This window comes from Scyliorhinus canicula, chromosome 19 (assembly GCF_902713615.1).
Source record: "Scyliorhinus canicula chromosome 19, sScyCan1.1, whole genome shotgun sequence".
NCBI lineage: Eukaryota > Metazoa > Chordata > Chondrichthyes > Carcharhiniformes > Scyliorhinidae > Scyliorhinus > Scyliorhinus canicula.
In genome coordinates, this window is record NC_052164.1 from 60,620,963 (window position 1) to 60,640,930 (window position 19,968).

The 19,968-nt window shown below is 48.4% G+C and overlaps 1 protein-coding gene across 2 annotated transcripts in view; it reads right to left on the bottom strand.

The window, feature by feature from the left end:
* kirrel3a (kirre like nephrin family adhesion molecule 3a) overlaps positions 1–19,968 on the bottom strand; it is a 991,443-nt gene that overhangs the window by 27,078 nt on the left and 944,397 nt on the right. For both annotated transcript variants that reach the window (XM_038778399.1, XM_038778398.1), the window contains one exon: positions 8,387–8,493. In XM_038778399.1, the coding sequence (XP_038634327.1) occupies positions 8,387–8,493 (107 nt within the window). The remainder of the gene's footprint in view (positions 1–8,386; positions 8,494–19,968) is intronic.

A 19,968-nucleotide genomic window follows, 5' to 3' on the forward strand; every position in this document is an offset into this window, starting at 1 on the left:
AGTCTCCGGACTACTAGGGAAGCAAAGGCCAGAACATCTGCCTCTTTCTCCTCCTGGATTCCCGGGTCTTCTGACACCCTGAAAATCACCACCTCTGGACTCAGCACCACCCTTGTTTTTAACACCGTGGACATAACGTCTGCAAACACCTGCCAAAATCCCCTAAGCTTTGGACATGCCCAGAACATGTGGACACGGTTCGCTGGTCCTCCCGCACATTTTGCACACCTGTCTTCCACCCCAAAGAATCTGCTCATCCGGGCCACTGTCATGTGAGCCCAGTGAACAACCTTAAGTTGTATCAGGCTGAGCCTGGCACATGTTGCAGACGCGTTGACTCTACGCAATGCGTCCGCCCATAGACCATCCTCTATCTCACCTCCCAGCTCCTCCTCCCACTTGCGCTTCAGCTCCTCGGTCTGCGTCTCCTCCAACCCAATAAGCTCTCATAAATGTCCGAGACGCTCCCTTCTCCTCCCCACCCTCTGGAAACCACCCTGTCCTGGATCCCCCTTAGTAGTAGGAGAGGGAAGGTTGACACCTGTTTACGAAGGAAGTCCAGCACCTGCAGATACCTGACTTTGTTTCCCCTCACAGACCTAAACTTTTCCTCCAACGCCCACATACTCAGAAAGCTCAACTCTGTGAACATGTCCCCCATCATCTCAATCCCCGCTCTGCTATAACTGGAACCCCTCTTCCATACTCCCCGAGGCAAACCGATGATTATCACAAATTGGGGCCCAGACCAATGCTCCTACTGCTCCCACATGCCGCCTCCACTGGCCCCAAACTTTCAGGGCCACCACCACCACTGGACTGGTGGAGTACCATGTCGGCGGGAACGGCAGAGGCGCAGTTACCAATGCCCCCAAACTGATGCCCTTATATGAAGCCGCCTCCATACGTACCCATGCCGACCCCTCCCCCACCACCCACTTCCTGATCATGGCTATATTAGCCGCCCAGTAATAGTTGCTAAAATTTGGCAGCGCCAGCCCGTCCTCTCCCCGACTCCGCTAAAGCATTACCTTCCTTACTCGCGGGGTCTTGCCTGCCCAGAGGAAGCCCATGATCACTCTGTTGATCTGCTTAAAAAAGGACCGTGGAATAAAGATGGGGAGACACTGAAATACAAATAGGAATCTCGGGAGGACCGTCATCTTCACCATTTACCCCCTCCCAACCAGAGACAACGGAAGCGCGTCCCATCTCCGAAAATCGTCCTTCATTTGGTCCATCAGCCGGGCCAGATTCAATTTATGCAGCCGGTCCCATTCCCATTGGATACCTATGTACCCAAAGCTTCCCTTTACTAACCTAAACATCAGCTCTCCAAGCCGCCTCTCTTGTCCCCTCGCCTGGACCACAAGCATCTCACTCTTTCTCATATTAAGCTTATACCCTGAAAATCGGCCAAATTCCCCTAGAGTCTTCAGGATTTCTTCCATCCCCTCTATTGGGTCTGAAACGTACAGAAGCAGGTCATCCACATAGAGTAAAACCCTGTGCTCCACCCACCCCCCGGAGCAGTCCTCTCCAGCCCCTCGAGGTTGTCAGATATTGCCAACGGCTCTATAGCCAGCACAAACAACAGTGGGGAGACAGGGCATCACTGTCTCGTCCCCCGGTGCAAACTAAAATAGTCTGAAGTTGTCCTATTCGTCCGTACATTGCCACAGGAGAATGATACAGAAACCTGACCCAGTCAGTAAAGCCCCGCCCGAATCCAAAACCGTCCCAGTTCCCACATTCGACCCGATCAAAAGTCTTTTCTGCATCCATTGCGATCACTACCTCCACTTCCCTACCTTCCGGGGGCATCATGATCACATTTAACAGCCTTCTTACATTGGCCACCAACTGCCTGCTCTTAACAAACGCCGTCTAGTCCTCTCCAATAACGTCCGCAATACAATCCTCGATCCTGGAGGACAAGATTTTGACCAGCAACTTGGCATCTGCATTCAACGGGGAGATCGGCCTGTAGGACTGAAAAAGCTCCAGGTCTTGTCACGCTTAAGGATCCGCGAAATCATTGCCTGTGACATCATTCGGGGCAACACCCCCCTTTTCCCTTGCCTCATTGAACATCCTTAACGACACCGGCCCCAATATCCCAGAGAACGTTTTATAAAACTCCACTGTGTACCCGTCCGGACCCGGTGTCTTAACCACCTGCATGGTGTTCAAGCCCTCCACTATCTCTTCCAGCCCATTTGGGGCCCCCAGCCCTTCTACCCGATCCCCGTCCACCTTTGGGAAATTCAGCCCCTCCAAGAAGTGCCTCATCCCCTCCGGCCCCGTAGAGGGCTCCAACCTGTACAGCCTGCTGTAGAAATCCTTAAACGCCTTATTCACCCCTACTGAATCGCCACAGTTTCCCATCTCCATCCTTTACTTTCCCTATCTCCCTAGCTGCCTCCCTCTTCCTAAGCTGCTGTGCAAGCATTCTGTTGGCCTTCCATGTTCACAGATCACCCCCCTAGCCTTTCTCAGCTTCTCTACCGCCCTCCCTGTGGTCAGCAAGCTAAAGTCCGCCTGTAACCTCCGCCGTTCCCTTAAAAGCCCTCCCTCTGGGGTCACGGCATACCTCCTGTCAATCTGTAGTAACTCCTTTACCAGTCGGCCCGTCTCCACCCTGTCCACCTTCTCCCTATGGGCCCGGATCGTGATCAGCTCCTCCCTGACCACCACCTTCAGTGCTTCCCACACCACCGCTGCTGAAATTTCCCCCATGTCATTGACTTGCAGGTAGCTCTGAATACATTTCCTCAGCCGCTCGCACACCCCTTCATCCGCCAAAAGTCCCACATCCAACCTATGGGTGGCTACTGTCTTTACTAACCTGCAGGTCAATCCAGTGCGGAGCATGGTCTGAGATTGTAATCGTCGAGTACCCCGTGTCTACCACCCCAGCCAGCAAGGCCTTGCTCAAAATAAAGAAATCAATCTGGGAATATACTTTATGCACCTGTGAGTAGAAGGAGAACTCCTTCACCCTCGGTGTCCCCCCCCCCCCCCCCCCCCCCCCCCCCCCCCCCCCCCCCCCCCCCCCCCCCCCCCACCATCAGCTCCATGAACCCTCTTAGTTCCTTTGCCATTGCTGGCACCTTGCCTGTTTTCGAGCTTGACCGGTCCAAGCCAGGGTCCATAACTGTGTTGAAGTCCCCTCCCATGACCAACCTTTGCGAGTCCAGGTCCGGTATCTTCCCCAGCATCCTCTTTATAAACTCCACATCAGACCAATTTGGCGCATACACATTTACTAATACCACCTGCACCCCCTCTCGCTTCCCACTGACCATAATGTACCGACCTCCCACGCCCGAGACTATTCAACCCATCTCAAACACCACCTGCTTATTGATCAGGATTGCGACCCCTCCAGTCTTTGAATCTCGTCCCGAGTGAAAGATCTGACTGACCCAGCCTTTCCTTAGTCTAACCTGGTCCGTAACTCTAAAGTGCGTCTCCTGCAACATTACCACGTCCGCCATCAATCCCCTAAGATGTGCAAAAATATGTGCCCTTTTGACCGGCCCATTTGACCCTTGAACATTCCAGGTGATCAGCTTAGTTGGGGGACTCATTTCTCCCTGCCCCCCCCTCTGCTGATCAGCCATCCCCTTTTTTAGGTCCTCCTCCAGCCCATGCTCCACACCTCCACTGGTCCATCCCCAGACAGCCCCCGCTCCCAACCTCCTCTCTGTCCCTCAGCACAAGTCCCTCCCTCATCAGCAGAACATTCACCCCCACTCCCCCCTAGTAACAACACCCTGTAACCGAACCCCTTTACTAAAGGAAATATATGCACACCCACGACTGCACTTAGAACATAGAACAGTACAGCACAGAACAGGCCCTTCGGCCCTCGATGTTGTGCCGAGCCATGATCACCCTACTCAAACCCACGTATCCACCCTATACCCGTAACCCAACAATCCCCCCCTCTTAACCTTACTTTTTAGGACACTACGGGCAATTTAGCATGGCCAATCCACCTAACCCGCACATCTTTGGACTGTGGGAGGAAACCGGAGCACCCGGAGGAAACCCACGCACTCACGGGGAGGACGTGCAGACTCCGCACAGACAGTGACCCAGCCGGGAATCGAACCTGGGACCCTGGAGCTGTGAAGCATTTATGCTAACCACCATGCTACCGTGCTACCCCCTAATGTGCTCGTTCTGAGAGCTAGCTTGCCCAGCTAGCTTGGTGGCCCCCATCCCTGGCGCCAGATAGTCTCCCACATATTGTTCCCCCCACTCATACAAACAAACTAAACTCCAACATCAAACAATCCCCACACAATTGCCCAACAGAAAAACACTAAGATCAAAACAAGCACACCTCCATTCCCCAACAGTGCAAATGAAAACCTTAACTCACTCAGCTCTACCGCTGGTTCCAAATCAATGCAAACGGAATCACAAACATCTTCCATGAAATGCAAAACGGGAAACTTTTTATAAAAACAGAGAAACAAAAAGAAAAATGAAAACATGAACGTTGCAGCCAAGTTCAAAAGTTCTCAATCCATCACAAGCCCTTTCTTTTTCGCAAAGTCCAACTCATCCTCTGGCGACTCAAAGTAGAAGTGCTGATCCTCATGCGTGAACCGGAGACAGGCTGGGTATAACAGTCTAAACTTCACCTTTTTCTTAAAAAGGATAGACCTGATCTTGTTGAAGCCTGCTCTCCTCCTGGCCACCTCTACGCTCAGGTCCTGGAAAACCCGCAGGATGCTATTGTCCCATTTACAGCTCCATGTCTGCTTGGCCTACTGTAGAATGTGCTCCTTATCCAAGAGCGTGTGGAATCTCACCACCATTGCCCTCGGGAGGTCTCCCATTTGCGACTTGCTCGCGAGTGCTCTGTGAGCCCTGTCCACCTCCAAGTGCCGGGAGAATGTCCCATCCCCCAGCAGCTTCACAAACATGTCTGCGATGTGTGCCCCAGCGTCCGTTCCTTCGGACCTTTCCGGGAGCCCGATTCTTAGATTCTGCCGCCGGGACCTTTATTCTAGGTCTTCCACCTTCTCCACGAGCTTCTTCTGCTGGTCCCTCAGCATCCCCACCTCCAGGTCGTCCGCAGTCTGATGTTGCTCCTGCTCAGCCAGCGCCTTCTTCACCTTCTGGATCACCCAATCCTGGGCGTCCTATCTATGCTCCAACCGCTCTATCAACTCTATTATCGGGTCCAAGCAGTCCCATTTCTGCGCAGCAAAGCCTACCTGAATGACTTGCATCAGCTGCTCCATAGATTGCTGGGTCGACAGGCCAGAGGTCCGAACCTCTGCTATGCTGTCTTCTGTTGTAGCTACAGCCCAAGCCTTCTCTATCTTTTTGTTTCTGCCCTTATGAATGTCATAATATCCACTCATGTATATAATGAGGTGCAGACAGGCAGTGAATGACACACAGGATGACCAGTAAGCACACAACACAGTGCAGCCAATCACCAGACAGGACACTACCACTATAAAGCCAGAGGGGACTAGGTTTCCCGCTCTCTCTGGACCCAGCCACTGAGACAGTCAGAGTCCACGAGCTAGCAAGTGCAAACACCATGCGGTAGCTAGTAAGTCTGGTCAGGCTACTACTAGGTCTCCTGTCAGTTCAGTATAATTTTGACCCACAGCTGAATATGTTTATCAGTTCTATCGTTGAATAAAACAGTGTTGGATCTTCTCCAGTGTTAGACGTCTGTTTCTAGCTTCCCTGCATCGAGTGCAGTCCACATTGAACCAACCTGCCTAACACATCAATGAACACTTCTAGTCCTCTCTCCATGCACCAAAGTGGGAATTCAGTAAACAACTGCCACTAACATCCGTTTTACAATTCAACTCCGGTAGGAAAACGGGGGAAAGGTCCAAAAGTCCGACCAGAGTGAGAGCCACCAAATGTGCGACTTACTCTTTCATAGCCGCCACCGGAAGCCTCTGTGGGACTGCATCTTCATTGTCATTGTGTACTGTGTGAATGTGTAGCTATATTGTCAGTGTATACAGTGGGACTCTGTATTCATATTGTCAGTGCATACTGTGGGAATGTGCATTCATAGTGTCAGCATGTACTTTAGGACTATATATTCATTGTCATTGTGTACTGTTCGACTGTGTATTCATTTTGCCAGCATGAATAGTGGGCATGTATATTCATCTTGTCATAGTATACTGTAGGACTGTGTATCTATATTTTACGCATGTACAGTGGGACGGTGTTTTCATATTTTCAGGTTGTACTGGGAGACTGTGTATTCATATTGTCACTGTGTACTGTGGGACTCTGCATTCATAGGGGATGTTTAGCACAGGGCTAAATCGTTGGCTTTGAAAGCAGACCAAGCAGGCCAGCAGCACGGTTCAATTCCCGTAACAGCCTCCCCGCACAGGCGCCGGAATGTGGCGACTAGGGGCTTTTCACAGTAACTTCATTGAAGCCTACTCATGACAATAAGCAATTTTCATTTCATTTTCATTTCATAGTGTACAGTGGGACTGTGTATTCATATTTTCAATGTGCACTATGACAGTGTATTCATATTGTATGTGCACACTGTGGGACTGTGTATTATTACTGTCAGCATGTACAGTTGTACTGTGTATTCGTACTGTCAGCTTGTACTGTGAGATTGTATATCCATATTGTATTTATATTGTCAGAGTGTACTATGGGTCTGTGTATTCATTTTGTTAGTGTGTACTGTGAGATTATGTGTTATTATTGCCACTGTGTGACTGTACACTCATATTGACAGTGTGTACTGTTGGACTGGTGTCTTCACTGTCATTGTGTACTGTGGGACTGTGTATTCAAATTGTCAGTTTGTCTACTTTAGGACTATGATTTTATATTATCAGCGTGCTGTGGGACTGTGTATTCATACTGTCCAGATGTACCGTGCAACTGTGTATTCATCTTGTCAGTGTGTACTGTGTGACTATTAATATTGTCAGTGAATGATGTGAGACTGTGTGCTCATTGTCAGTGTGCACTGTAGGACTGTGTATTATTACTGTCAGCGTGTACAGTTGTACTGTGTATTCGTACTATCAATGTGTACTGTGAGATTGTATTTTCATATTGTATTCATATTGTCAGAGTGTACTATGGGTCTGTGTATTCATTTTGTTAGTGTGTACTGTGAGATTGTGTGTTATTATTGCCACTGTGTGACTGTACACTCATATTGACAGTGTGTACTGTTGGACTGGTGTCTTCACTGTCATTGTGTACTGTGGGACTGTGTATTCAAATTGTCAGTGTGTCTACTTTAGGACTATGATTTTATATTATCAGCGTGCATTGCGGGATTAGGTATTCATATTGTCAGCACATGCTGTGGGACTGTGTATTCATACTGTCCAGATGTACCGTGCAACTGTGTATTCATCTTGTCAGTGTGTACTGTGTGACTGTATTAATATTGTCAGTGAATGATGTGAGACTGTGCTCATTGTCAGTGTGCACTCTAGGACTGTGTATTATTACTGTCAGCATGTGCATTGGGACTGTGTATTCATACTGTCAGTGCACATTGTGGGACTGTTAATTCATAATTTCAGCATTTGCAGTGGGACTGTGTATTCATTGTCAGTGCATAATGTGGGACTGTGCAATTCATATGGTCAGTGCGTAATGTGGGACTGTGTATTCATATTATTAGTGTACGCTGTGAAACTATTCATATTGTCAGTGCATGCTGTGGGACTGAGTATTTATATTGTCATTGTGTACTGTGGCACTGTGTATTCATATTGTCAGCACATACTGTGGGTCTGCATATCAATATTGCCTGTGTACTGTGGGACTGTGTATTAATATTGTCAGTGTGTACTGTCGGACTGTGTATTCATATTCTCAGTTTGTATTGTGGGGCTGTGTATTAATATTGTCAGTGTGTACTGTCGGACTGTGTATTCATATTCTCAGTGTGTACTGTGGGGCTGTGTATTAATATTGTCAGTGTATACTGTGGGGCTGTGTATTAATATTGTCAGTGTGTACTGTCAGACTGTGTATTCATATTGTCAATGTGTACTTTGGGACTGCTGGCTCACATTATGCATACTGTGTATCTGTGTGTTCATGCTGATAGTGAATGGTAACATTCTGCATAGATACTGAGTATATACCTCAGACTTGGAGAGTTTACTATAACAGTGATTAGCAGCAGGACCCTAGGCTTCCTCGTCTGCTCTCTAACCCTGTGACAGACATTTTAGCACATTTCAGACAGTTTAGCACAGCCAGAACAGGTTGCTTGGATCTCGGACCTGAAATGTGCACTTCTTATTCCACACTGCACACTCCATTCACCCACTGAGTCATTGAGGGTCGTGGATGAGAACAGCTGTGTGAGAAATCCTGAACTCACCATCACGTTTTTAATTGCCTGTTCTCCTGGCTGCTGGGTTCCATTATGGTCCTTGTGGACAATCTCCACGCGGATGTCATTCTTGGCAGAGACATCACCTTTCCCATCTGTAAAACAGACACAGCAAAGAAATCAAACTTCCCCTCTCTCGAACATTCATATTCACAAACCAACAAACAGTCTAACACTGCGAGGGACCTGGAGCCTAGGCTATCGTCTGGAAGGATTGACAATCGACACACACTGGCTCCTCCGTGAACCTACGTCCCACCCCACCATTGCGTCCAATGGCTTTTGAACTGATCAAGTGAATGTCTGTACTCTGAGAAGTGATAAGTGAGGATTTGACCAACCGATGCCAACCTCGCTACATACAATTAGTCAGGGATTCCACCCCAGGAGCCATTATATACGAGTATTTCAAGAAATACTCACCCCTAGTCATCCCAGAGATGCTATATTGTGGAAACCATGGATCCAGGGATCACAGGCCTACCGATGTGTTTGATAACCATCAATCATAGTAGTAAACAATGGTGTGGACCATAGACAACAAGAGGCGCCACCTGAAACCCTATGCTTTCACTGAGGGAAGATAATCTAACTCGGCAAAGCAGATCATTAGTCACCAAGTTACACAGCGCTGTTTGAACCAATGCATGTACCCATTCGGAACTTTCAAACTTTGTTGTACTGCGGAATCCAATGAGGAATTGTGATTCAGCAGGCAAGGGCAGACAAACTGCAGGCCCCCAGTCATCACTCGTTGATACTCCTTGTAGTGCATGGTGCATTGCTCAAAAAGAAACAGGAGAGGATGTATAATACCCAGGCATGTGAGTATCAAATCGCCCAACCTGAATGTTGGATAGAAAGATCGAGTACAACACGCAACTGCAGAACCAAGATCAAATCAAGTACGACCACTGAGCAGCAGGTCAATGAGATGAAACAGATGCCAAATCAGAACAATACCACCGGGAAACACCGAGTGATCCGACTGTGGCTAGAACATGTCCTAAGACACAACACAAACAAGGCAAACCCTTATTAGCATTCTGGGAATGCACATCCGTCTCCAGCAAAGATCATCGTAAATAACGAGCATCAAAACTAACTTTGATGAAGTCATCCAGACTCAAAACGTTAGCTGTTCTCTCTCCACAAATGCTGTCAGAGACTTTCCAGAATTTTCTGTTTTTGTTTCAGACTCCTGCGTCTGCAGTAATTTGCTTTTTTCATCATAATTAAAGCTGGACAGCTAAGCAAACCAGAGCAAACAAACCAAACAAATTCAGAGAATTGTAAATGCATTGCTCTGTGTTAAAGTACATTCAGACGCAGTTTCTTTTACTGTCATGTAAATAGCTTGATTCTTTAAGGGTGACTGTTTAGTGAGGAATAAATGAGGTAATATTCTGTGCTTGAACCTTGAAGGGGTGCGTGGCTGAAGCTACTGCCAATCAACACCAATTTAGAGGAGTATGATGTAGCTCTGTGACATGTGGGCAGTCTGTAAGCAGCAAGGCGAGAAGTAAAATGTGTGTATAATAGGCTCTCAGTAGTCTTTTCTTTAAATAAAGGACCAACCTTGTTGTTTCACCAGTCCTTGTAACTGATTGGCACATTTACATTGAAGAATAGTAGAACGTAACAATGTATGCTAGCAAAGTGAGTTTTTCCAATTGGGCTAAAATTGAATAGGTGGGAATATTCTGTTCTGTCGTTTAAAGTATAAGTTGTCAACAAAGGTAGCAGGCAATATTCTCTCTCCGTTCATGGCAGGTTAATGGCAGCACCAAATTCTCCATCCTCACGAGCAGTGGTAATGGGGTGAACTCGCAATGGAGAATCCTGGCCAGTGTAAAATCAATAGTGCATTTAGTGTTTAGTCTTTTGTTACAGTCAACATTTCAAAACGGGATGTCTTGTCACATCATTCTTTTAACTATTAGCTGTACGTTTGAATTTACTTTTAGATGACTGCCTTCTAGATAGTAAGGACATTAAACTCAGGCTCTATTCACTTGTTCTGGTGGTGTGGGTAGACATAAATGATTCTATTGAAAAGTAAGGAATTTTTGGAATATAATATATATACTATATAATAATATAATCACTTATTGTCACAAGTAGGCTTCAAATGAAGTTACTGTGAAAAGCCCCTAGTCGCCATATTCCAGCGCCTGTTCGGGGAGGCTGGTACGGGAATTGAACCCGCTCTGCTGGCCTGCCTTGGTCTGCTTTCAAAGCCAGCGATTTAGCCCTTTGCTAAACCTGCCCCTGAGTTGTGTTTCCCCGAGCAGCCTCGCTCCCTCCACAACTGGTACCAGTGTGACTGGTCACTGCTGCTTGTGGGTGTTTTGCTATGCTCTTACCGTATCATAAGCTGCTTCCTTGATGTGCACTCTGACAAAGGAAGGTTCAGACTTGGAGATAGCTTTAACACATTTATGAAACTGTTAACAATTCTCCTACTTGGATTCGACTCTCCTGTTAATCCTGCTGTAGCTACTCAGAGTAACTAAACAGTCTGCTACAATCCACGTGGTGGGTGTTTCAAATCAACCCTGTGTACTCACAAAGTGTCTCCACTGGAAAGAGAAAGATCATGTGTGCTGTGTCCTTTTATATAGGTTGGTGTAATACCCTCCTGTGGTGGTGTCACCCCTGTGTGTGTCATGAATGCCCATTGGTCGTGGCCTATTGGTTGAATGTCTATGTGTCATGTCTCTGGTGCTCCCTCTAGTGCTTATCTAGTCTACGTGTATTTACATTAACCCCTTGTGTATTTACAGTGATGCAGATCACCACATCCCCCTTTTTTTCGTGTTACATATTTTCTGTACAGTGTTAAAGAAAATTGAACAAAAACAGGTAGATAAGGGATGCTCTGTACAAGTTATCATAACAGTGATCATTAAACAATAAGTCCAAATCATATGTATGAGTACAAAATCCATTAATTATTATAGTCGAGTGTCTTTCTTGTTGGGTTGGTGAGGTGGTGATGTTGATGGTGGCATATCCTTGTGAACGCCATCAGTGTCCCTGTGCGTAAGGAACCAAGACGTGGTCAAATCACTTCATTGTCTAATTTGGAGCCTTTTATTTCTTCCGATGCTTGTGGTCGTGATGTATGCAATCTGTACTGAAAGCCTTGTTGCCTGTTGGTAGTGCAGCAAACGTGAATTGGTAAGATGCATTGTCCTGCCATGGTATGTCATTGTACTGAGCTGAGCAGTAACAGTGTCCCGCATTTGCAGAGTCATACCATGTTGTACCAGTCATAGTTCCAGTGGCGTTGTTTTTGTCATGCTTGTTGTCGACGCTGTTGCCTCTGGTACGCTTATGGATGTTGTCTTTGATATCGTTGTTGTGTTGGTTGATTTTGTTGTCGTGTTTGTTGCACTCAAGAACCACACTCTGTGGATAATACGAGTCCATCACACAGTTACTCGTGTCAGCGTGCTTTGTGGCATCTGCTGTTTTCTTGAGCGTGCCGTCACTGAGTTTGCGGTGCTCCCCATCTGGAGTCAAGTCCGGCTTACTTGAATCAGCTTTGGCTTGTCGCTGCTCCCCGTCTGGAGTCATTGCAGGTTCACTTAAATCTTCTGAAGTTTCGTGATGCTCCACGTCCGGAGTCAAAACGGTCAGGAATGCATTTGCTTGTGGAGAGGCTTGAGCGAATGAGGTTTGAAGTAATGTGGTGTCACCGGAGTCACCAGTAGTCTCACTGTGAGTGTCGAGTGCCTCTGTACACACTAGCTGAGGTATGTCACGTTGCACATCTTGTATGGGAAGTGGGATGCCGTCGTCACTTGTCGCACATACAGTGGGTGGAGCCTCAGTGTCTTCATGTGATTCACTTGAGCTGGGTAGACTGTCAGAGTCTTCTTCTGGTGGCTGAAATAATCTGGGTGGACTGTCATAGTTGCTGTGTTGTTCACGTGAGCGTGGTAGACTGTCATTCTCTTCTTGCTGTTCACTGGAGCATGATGGACTGTCATAGTCTTTCTGTTGTGCACTTGAGCATGGTAGACTAGCATCATCTGCTGATGGTTGATCAGAGGAGGTTGCTAGACCCTCATGGTCTTGTTGATGCAAGGACTGTGCTTTGTTGTCTTTTGTTGCTTCTATCGTGGAGGCTGTCCACGAGCTCGCTGTGGAGGCTTGGATCCTTCGTGGTGCATGGACCATTCTCTGTGTGGAGTCGGGGACTCTTCGTGGTGCGTGGACCACTCTCTGTGTGGAGTCGGGTCCCTTCGCGGTGCGTGGACCACTCTCTGTGTGGCAGCAGGCCGCTCTCTGTGGGCTTGTACCGCTCTCTGTCTCTTTGATCAGGCCGCAGCATAATCCTGCACTCACGAGTCGGGATGTCATACATGCTGGGCTGAAGATTCCCCAATCCGAAGAACTCGTCGTCGTGGTCGTCAATGTACAACACGTCTAGATGCGGTTCGGATTTGGTACTGGGGTAGCCACATCCCAAGGTGAAATCTTCGTCTGAGTCATTGTCTTCCAAGACCATATCATCACGTTTTGTGTCGGAGCTGGAATTGGGCTCGCGTTGTCCAAAGAAGAATTCAAGGTCTGAGTCATGGTCTTCAAGAACAGTATCATCTCTTTGGGCAGTGTTAACTGCTTGTTGCAGGGTTCTGCTGAGGCTGCTTTCAGCTACTGGTCGAATTTCAGGCATTGTGCTGTCGTTCCAGGTGAAAGAATCGGGTTTTACGGCTTTAAAACTTTTTCCGCGTTTTGGGACATTTCCCCTTTAAGTGGGCATGGTCATGGGCATCTGACATCACGAAGCGTGGGACGTAGTGCGTAGGAAGCGATTGTGCATGCGCATATTGCTTTACTTGGGCCCTTTTTCACAATTGCGCATGCACGGCTTCTCGCGCAACTGCGCATGTGCAGCACCTTTACCAAGATGGCTACAATTGAAAACTGCAGATTTCTTCAATGGAAAGCCTACCTTCGCCTCGTGGTGAGTTTTGGCGCCTCTTTTACTGTTTTTCCTTGTATGTTCCTCGCAGAATTCTTGGAATTTGTCCAGTACTGCCTGGAAGTCGTTCTTGTTTTGCCCCTTTGAGTATTTGAAGGTCTGGAAGATTTCAGCTGCTTCTGGACCCGCGATGGTAAGTAGAAGTTTTATTTTATCTGCATCCGCCACGTCATCTAGGTTACCAGGTAGATCTTGAATCTCTGCCTGAACCAACGCCAGTTTTCACTGAGATTGCCTTGGTACCTGAGCTGCTGTGGAACCGGAATCTTGAACAACATCTTGCTTGGCTGCTGTTGCTGGTTGTCACTGTTTGCTGAGTTGTAACTATATGGATTTAAACAGTTCACTCCATGGTACCATGTTTTGTTATGCTCTTGCCATAGCATAAGCTTGATGTGCACTCTGACAAAGGAAGGTTCAGACTTGGAGATAGCTTTAACACATTTATTAAACTGTTAACAATTCTCCTACTTGGATTTGACTCTCCTGTTAATCCTGCTGTACCTACTCAGACTAAAGAAACAGTCTGCTACAATCCACGTGGTGGGTGTGATGTGTTTCAAATCAACCCTGTGTACTCACAAAGTGTCTCCACTGAAAGAGGCTGAGCATGTGTGCTGTGTCCTTTTATATGGGTTGGTATAATGCCCTCCTGTGGTGATGTCACCTCTGTGTGTGTCGTGAATGCCCATTGTTTGTGTCCTATCTTACTGGCTTATTGGTTGAAACTCTGTGTGTCATGTCTTTGGTGCTTCCTCTAGTGTTTATCTAGTCTACATGTATTTACATTAACCCCTTGTGTATATACAGTGATGCATATCACCACAGTGGGATCTTGTTGAATGCAAAATCGGAAGTTGTGCACAGGTACTGATTGAGCCTTTCATTCCATGAGACCCCTTTCCTCTCTGAGCGTGGAGAGTCAATTTCTCCATTGTCTTCCTCATAACATTCAGTCTTCTGATGTTAGGGATGTGGCTCCTCTTGGTCAAGCTCCTACAGTTTGAATCCCTGTCATATGTCTCAGTGACCAAAACTGGACATAATTCTCCAGAGCAGATTTGTTTATCTGATTCATTGATAGGATCTGCAAATCACTGACTAGGCCAGAAATTTTTGCCCATTCTAGTTTCTTTTGAGAAGATTGTGGCAAGTCACCTTCTTGATCCGCTACAGTCCATGAGGTGAAAGTGCTCCAGGACTGTTATTATGGGTTCAAATCCAGGATTAGACCCAAAAATAATGAAGAACCACGATGCATTTCCAAATGCCAACATGTTATGTCTCTTATACTAGCCTGTTACAGATATCTGATTTTTGATCACTCCGTTACTGCTGTACCTTCCGCTATCCTGTTCCGCTCTTGTTCCGCTGTCATAATATCCCTCATGTGGCTCAGAGTCAAGTTTTAATTGATAGCGTTCCTGTGAAACTGATTGAGACGTTTCACATCATACGTAAAATTTGTTGTTGGAGGGGATTTTAGGTGTATAAGTGCTGGGTTCCAAAACCTGGCGACCAAGGACTTAGAACAACAGTAGCTCATTCACTAGTCTGAGCAGCTCAACATGCTTGTCCTCTGCCTGTGCTCCGGATAGAGCTATGTAACATGACCCTTCATGTAACCATGTCATCACATAACCACTCAGTCTACATCTTCCTCGTTTAAGTTGGGATAACCCGTGGTACTGAGATAAAAGGTGGCGGAATTCTCCGACACCCCTGCAGGGTCGGAGAATCGCCCGGGGCCGGCGTAAATCCCGCCCCCACCGTGGCCGGAATTCTCCGCAACCCGGGAATCGGCGGGGGCGGGAATCACTCTGCGCCCGTCGGTGGGCCCCCCGCGGCGATTCTCCGGCCCGTGATCGGCCGAAGTCCCGACGTGGTTTAAACCACCTCTGGTGTCGGCGGGAGCAGGCAGCGCAAGCGGGCCCCGGGGTCCTGGTGGGGGGGGGGGGGCGATCTGACCCCAGGGGGTGCCCCCACAGTGGCCTGGCTTGCGATCGGGGCCCACCGATCGGCAGGCGGGCCTGTGCTGTGGGGGCACTCTTTTTCTTCCGCTCCTCCGCGCATGCGCCGGGGTGACGTCAGCAGCCGCTGACGCTCCGGCGCATGCGCGGACTCACGCTAACCAGCAAAGGCCTTTCGGACAGCCCTGACGCCAGTCGGCGGGGCGCCAAAGGCCATTGGCGCCGGTCGGCGGAGCGGGAGCCACTCCGGCGCGGGCCTAGGCCCGAAAAGGTGCCGAGAATTCCGCACCTTTGGAGAGGCCCGACACTGGAGTGGTTCTCGCCACTCCGGTACGCCGTACTCCTTGCCCCGCCGGGTAGGTGAGAATCCCGGCCAAAGTCCCATAGCGAGCATATCTAGTTGCGTGTTTCCCCAAGCTCGCAGAGCAGGGAACGGGCCGTACATAGTCCTATTTTGTACACTGGGGAGCTGTGCTCACCGGAATTCTGCAGTGTAGTGAGAGATCAGCAGGTGCCAGCTTAACACCGTGGCAGTGCCGATGTCAGCTGGCAGTGCCAACTGGGCACCTTGGCAGTGCCAGGCTGGCAACCAGGCAGCACTGTCAGGCTGGCAGGCCGACACTGCCAAGGTGCCAGGTTAGCACTGCCAGTGTATCCAGGTGGCATCATTAGTGCCAGAGCACCACCCTGCCCAAAGGGCATGCAGCTGGGGGCTTCCGATCCCCTGGGCGACCTCCACGAGTGCCATTCCATCTGGTCCCTGTTTGTGGGGACCAATGTTGTATGGCGCTCACCCGAGCTCACCAAGACAAAGGGGATGAATCCCAAATTCCCAGGTAAATCGGAAATCTGTACATTGGAGGGAAACTAACTATCTCGCTCTAATATGCAGATTTACCAAAAAGTGATTCTGCCCACAATGGGCGGAAATTACATCGCAATGTCTCATGAGATCGTGTTGGATCCCACGAGACGCTGCAGCGTGGCCAGTGGATCATGCCTATAACAGTTTGCAAGAACAGCAATTGTATACAAATCATTTTATAACATACAGATTCAACAGCTAACAGTAGAGAATTGTTTACAAAGGGTGAAACACAGATTAAGCTGTTGCAGAGTATATAACACCTTCTGCATGCCGTCCCCCCAACTTTTTGTAGGTCAATGAAGAAAAATGAAGGCCAGTTGTAGACTAGTTTGTTACGTAATCCTGGAACAAAGACGGAAATTTCCCCCAAAATGGCATTGTATCATTTCCTGCGAGAAAATCAGTGTGATTCTCCGAGGCCCAGCAGCATGATCTGATCTCCCAGCATACTCCTTAAACCACACCCCCCGGCAGTCCTCATCAGAATCCTTTCCGGCTTGGGCGCAATCCCGATCTCAGCCAATTGTTATCGACCTCTGAACAATCAGGCGTCCAGCTCACATTATTCCATTTTGCCCTCCAGAGGCCAACTTCCAAGGGCACCTCAGGCAACAAGGCAGCAGGCCGCATCAACTTCTAATGTTCACCCTGAAAATACACCTAGATGTAGTGGGAGGATGTGATACCCATCATGTTTGGCAGCAAATCGAGTTCAAACCATCTGGAATAGGAATCATCTAAGCCCAAATGTTGTTTGGCATTCCATTCCATTCGAAGATGTCAACTGCTGTGATTGACTGTGGAAGATCTGAGACCTCACGTAGGTGCAGTGATTCTTTTGTTTGAAGGGGCTTCAGTGCATTGTATGATGCACATCTGGAGACTTCCCTCTCCTTGCCGGCGTACATGTGATGGCCAGTATAGTGAACACTTGTCCCTATATATAGTTGCTTCCAACCTGGGGTGCCCCTGGTGAAGTTGCGGGGTGAAGCACCTCTGAAGACCAATAGGGATGACAAACCACTGGCAACGCAATATCGGTCTATCCTGTATGGCTAGTTCATCACTGATGTGAATAATATGCGGGGCTCGTGGGGATATTCCCAAGGGGACTCAGGCCCCTCATGATTGTCTGCATGTAACGACCTCCAAATCTGCATGTGCCTGCATGTGACAATCACCAAAAATCTGTCCTGGTCCACCTACATCGACGCTACTACCAAGAAAGCACAACAACGCCTATATTTCCTCAGGAAACTAAAGAAATTCGGCACGTCCACATTAACTCTTACCAACTTTTACAGATGCACCATAGAAAGCATCCTATCTGGCTGCATCACAGCCTGGTATGGCAACTGCATGGCCCAGGACTAACTGACTATCACATGGTGTTTGTACTAGTTGCTGCTCACGAGCTCTGACTGTCTCAGAGGCTGGATCCCGAGAGAGCGGCAAAACTGGTGCCCTCTGGCTTTATAGTGGTCGTGTCCTGTCTGGTGATTGGCTGCTGTGTTCTGTGTGCTCACTGGTAATTCTGTGTGTCAATCACTGCCTGTCTGCACTCCATCATATACCTGGATGTATATTATGAAAGTCTGACACATATGGGCCTAGTTCCCGTAACATTCAGCTGGGCAATGTGTTAAACTTTGTTCCAGCGTCAATCTTTACCTTCAGTCCTGAGTTCCTGAAAATCATGTTTGATGTGGTGAAAATCTCACTCTTTTCTGGGATGGTGTTGACACCCACACAGTGCTTTGACAAAGAGTCATCGGACTCGAAACCTTAGCTCTTTTCTCTCCCTACAGATGCTGCCAGGCTTGCTGAGATTTTCCAGCATTTTCCCTTTCCCCTCACAGTAGAGTTTGTTGGAGGCTCAGTGGTTTGATTGCTCTGGCTGACATAGAACATACAGTGCAGAAGGAGGCCATCCGGCCCATCAAGTCTGCACTGACCCACTTAAGCCCTCACGTATCCCAGTAACCCCATCTAACCTTTTTGGTCACTAAGGGCAATTTATCATGGCCAATCCACCTAACCTGCACGTCTTTGGACTCTGGGAGGAATCTGGAGCACCCGGAGGAAACCCACGCAGACACGGGGAGAACGTGCAGACTCCGCACAGACAGTGACCCAGCGGGGAATCGAACCTGGGACCCTGGTGCTGTGAATCCAAAGTGCTATCCACTTGTGCTACCCTGCTGCTCAGTTCCCAGACCTCCAGTTCCCCATGCTCCTAACCTTGGAGAACTGATCGGCTGGAATGTGCCAATGGCAAAAGATCGCTGCCGTGGTTTCGATCAGCAGCACTTTATAAAATGATTCCACTTGCCACATTTATTGCAGCATTTACAATACATCGAACAGACTGTTCTGATCTGAGGGTGATAGCCACTCCATTTGGGGCAGGGCATGCCCTTTACTGTGAAAACTTCTCTCTCCCATCTAAACTTCTTGCTGCTTTTTTCAGATTGTTTGTTTAGCATTCAGATGCTGACGGCTAATTGTAATGTCAAATATTTCTCTCACAGCAGCTGCTTGTGGGCAGGACCACTATGGATCTCACAGACTATTCAATCCCTGACTGACTCATTGGTAAGGGTTGCCAAATGCACATTTTTTCGCTAAGATTTTCAAGCTTGCCATTTAGGAGTGTATTAATTCATCTGTTCTTTTGTTTAGTGAGATAATTGCGTGCCTGTTGAGTATTATATTTTTCACTGGAAGGCAAATGTTTTGAAACTTATTTTAAATTATTTCAGGGTCCGTTTTCTCCTCCTCCATTTGAAATACAGATGGTTCAAACTTCTTGACTGCCTTGGGGCCTGCGAGGTACAGGAAAGGGCAAGTATGTTATCTTTTTTGATTTGTCAGATAATTCGGCACCGCAGTAGTTGTGCCACTCCTTCTCAAACTTTGCCCAACTATTCCTAATGTCCTCATCGAACATGAGCGGTTCGGTGTGCCGAAGATCTGGTGCCATACTGCCAACTCCTGACTCCATGTAGAAGTGCTGGGTTCCAATAACTCGTGACCAACTACATGGAACAGCAACAGCTTATTCAATAGTCTGAGCAACTCCACATACTTCTGCTCTGCCCGTGCTCCAGCGAGAGCTCCCACACTCTCTTCAAGTGACATGTTAAGTAACCGCCCCATCACGTGACCACACGGTCTACAGAAAGGACGATATTCTCCCCGATCCTCATTCCTCCTCGGTATTGGAGATAGTGGGGCTGGATTCTCCCAAAATGGGGCTATGTCCCCACGCCTGCGTAAAAACACTGGCGTTACACTCCCGAGTTTCCTGAAAAAGATACAAGCCAATTCACCTACCTTCAGGGGCCTAGCAGGACCCAGGGTAGTTCACACAGCTTTGGCTGCAGATACGGGCTCTGCACTTCCGGTTTCGAGTCCACGCATGCACACGGAGGCAGCCTCCAGTGGCTGCGCCGAGTGCCATGGCGGACACGGACCGCGGAGGCATCTGGAAGATGTAGGCCCCTCCCCGATCTGCCGCGCGCCCGAGGGTCCGACCGGCCTGATCTCTCCCCCAGCCGCCCATAAGGCCCCCCTTCGGTGCCCGATCCCCCTGCCCCCCACCAGGGCAGCCGCGGACTGAGTCTGCAGCCACCACGCGAGAATTACGTCTGGCCATAGCATGTTAGTTTCATGCTGTTGGGAACTCAGCCGGACGGGAGCGGAGGATCGCTGGGCTGGTCTCTTGCAATCGCCC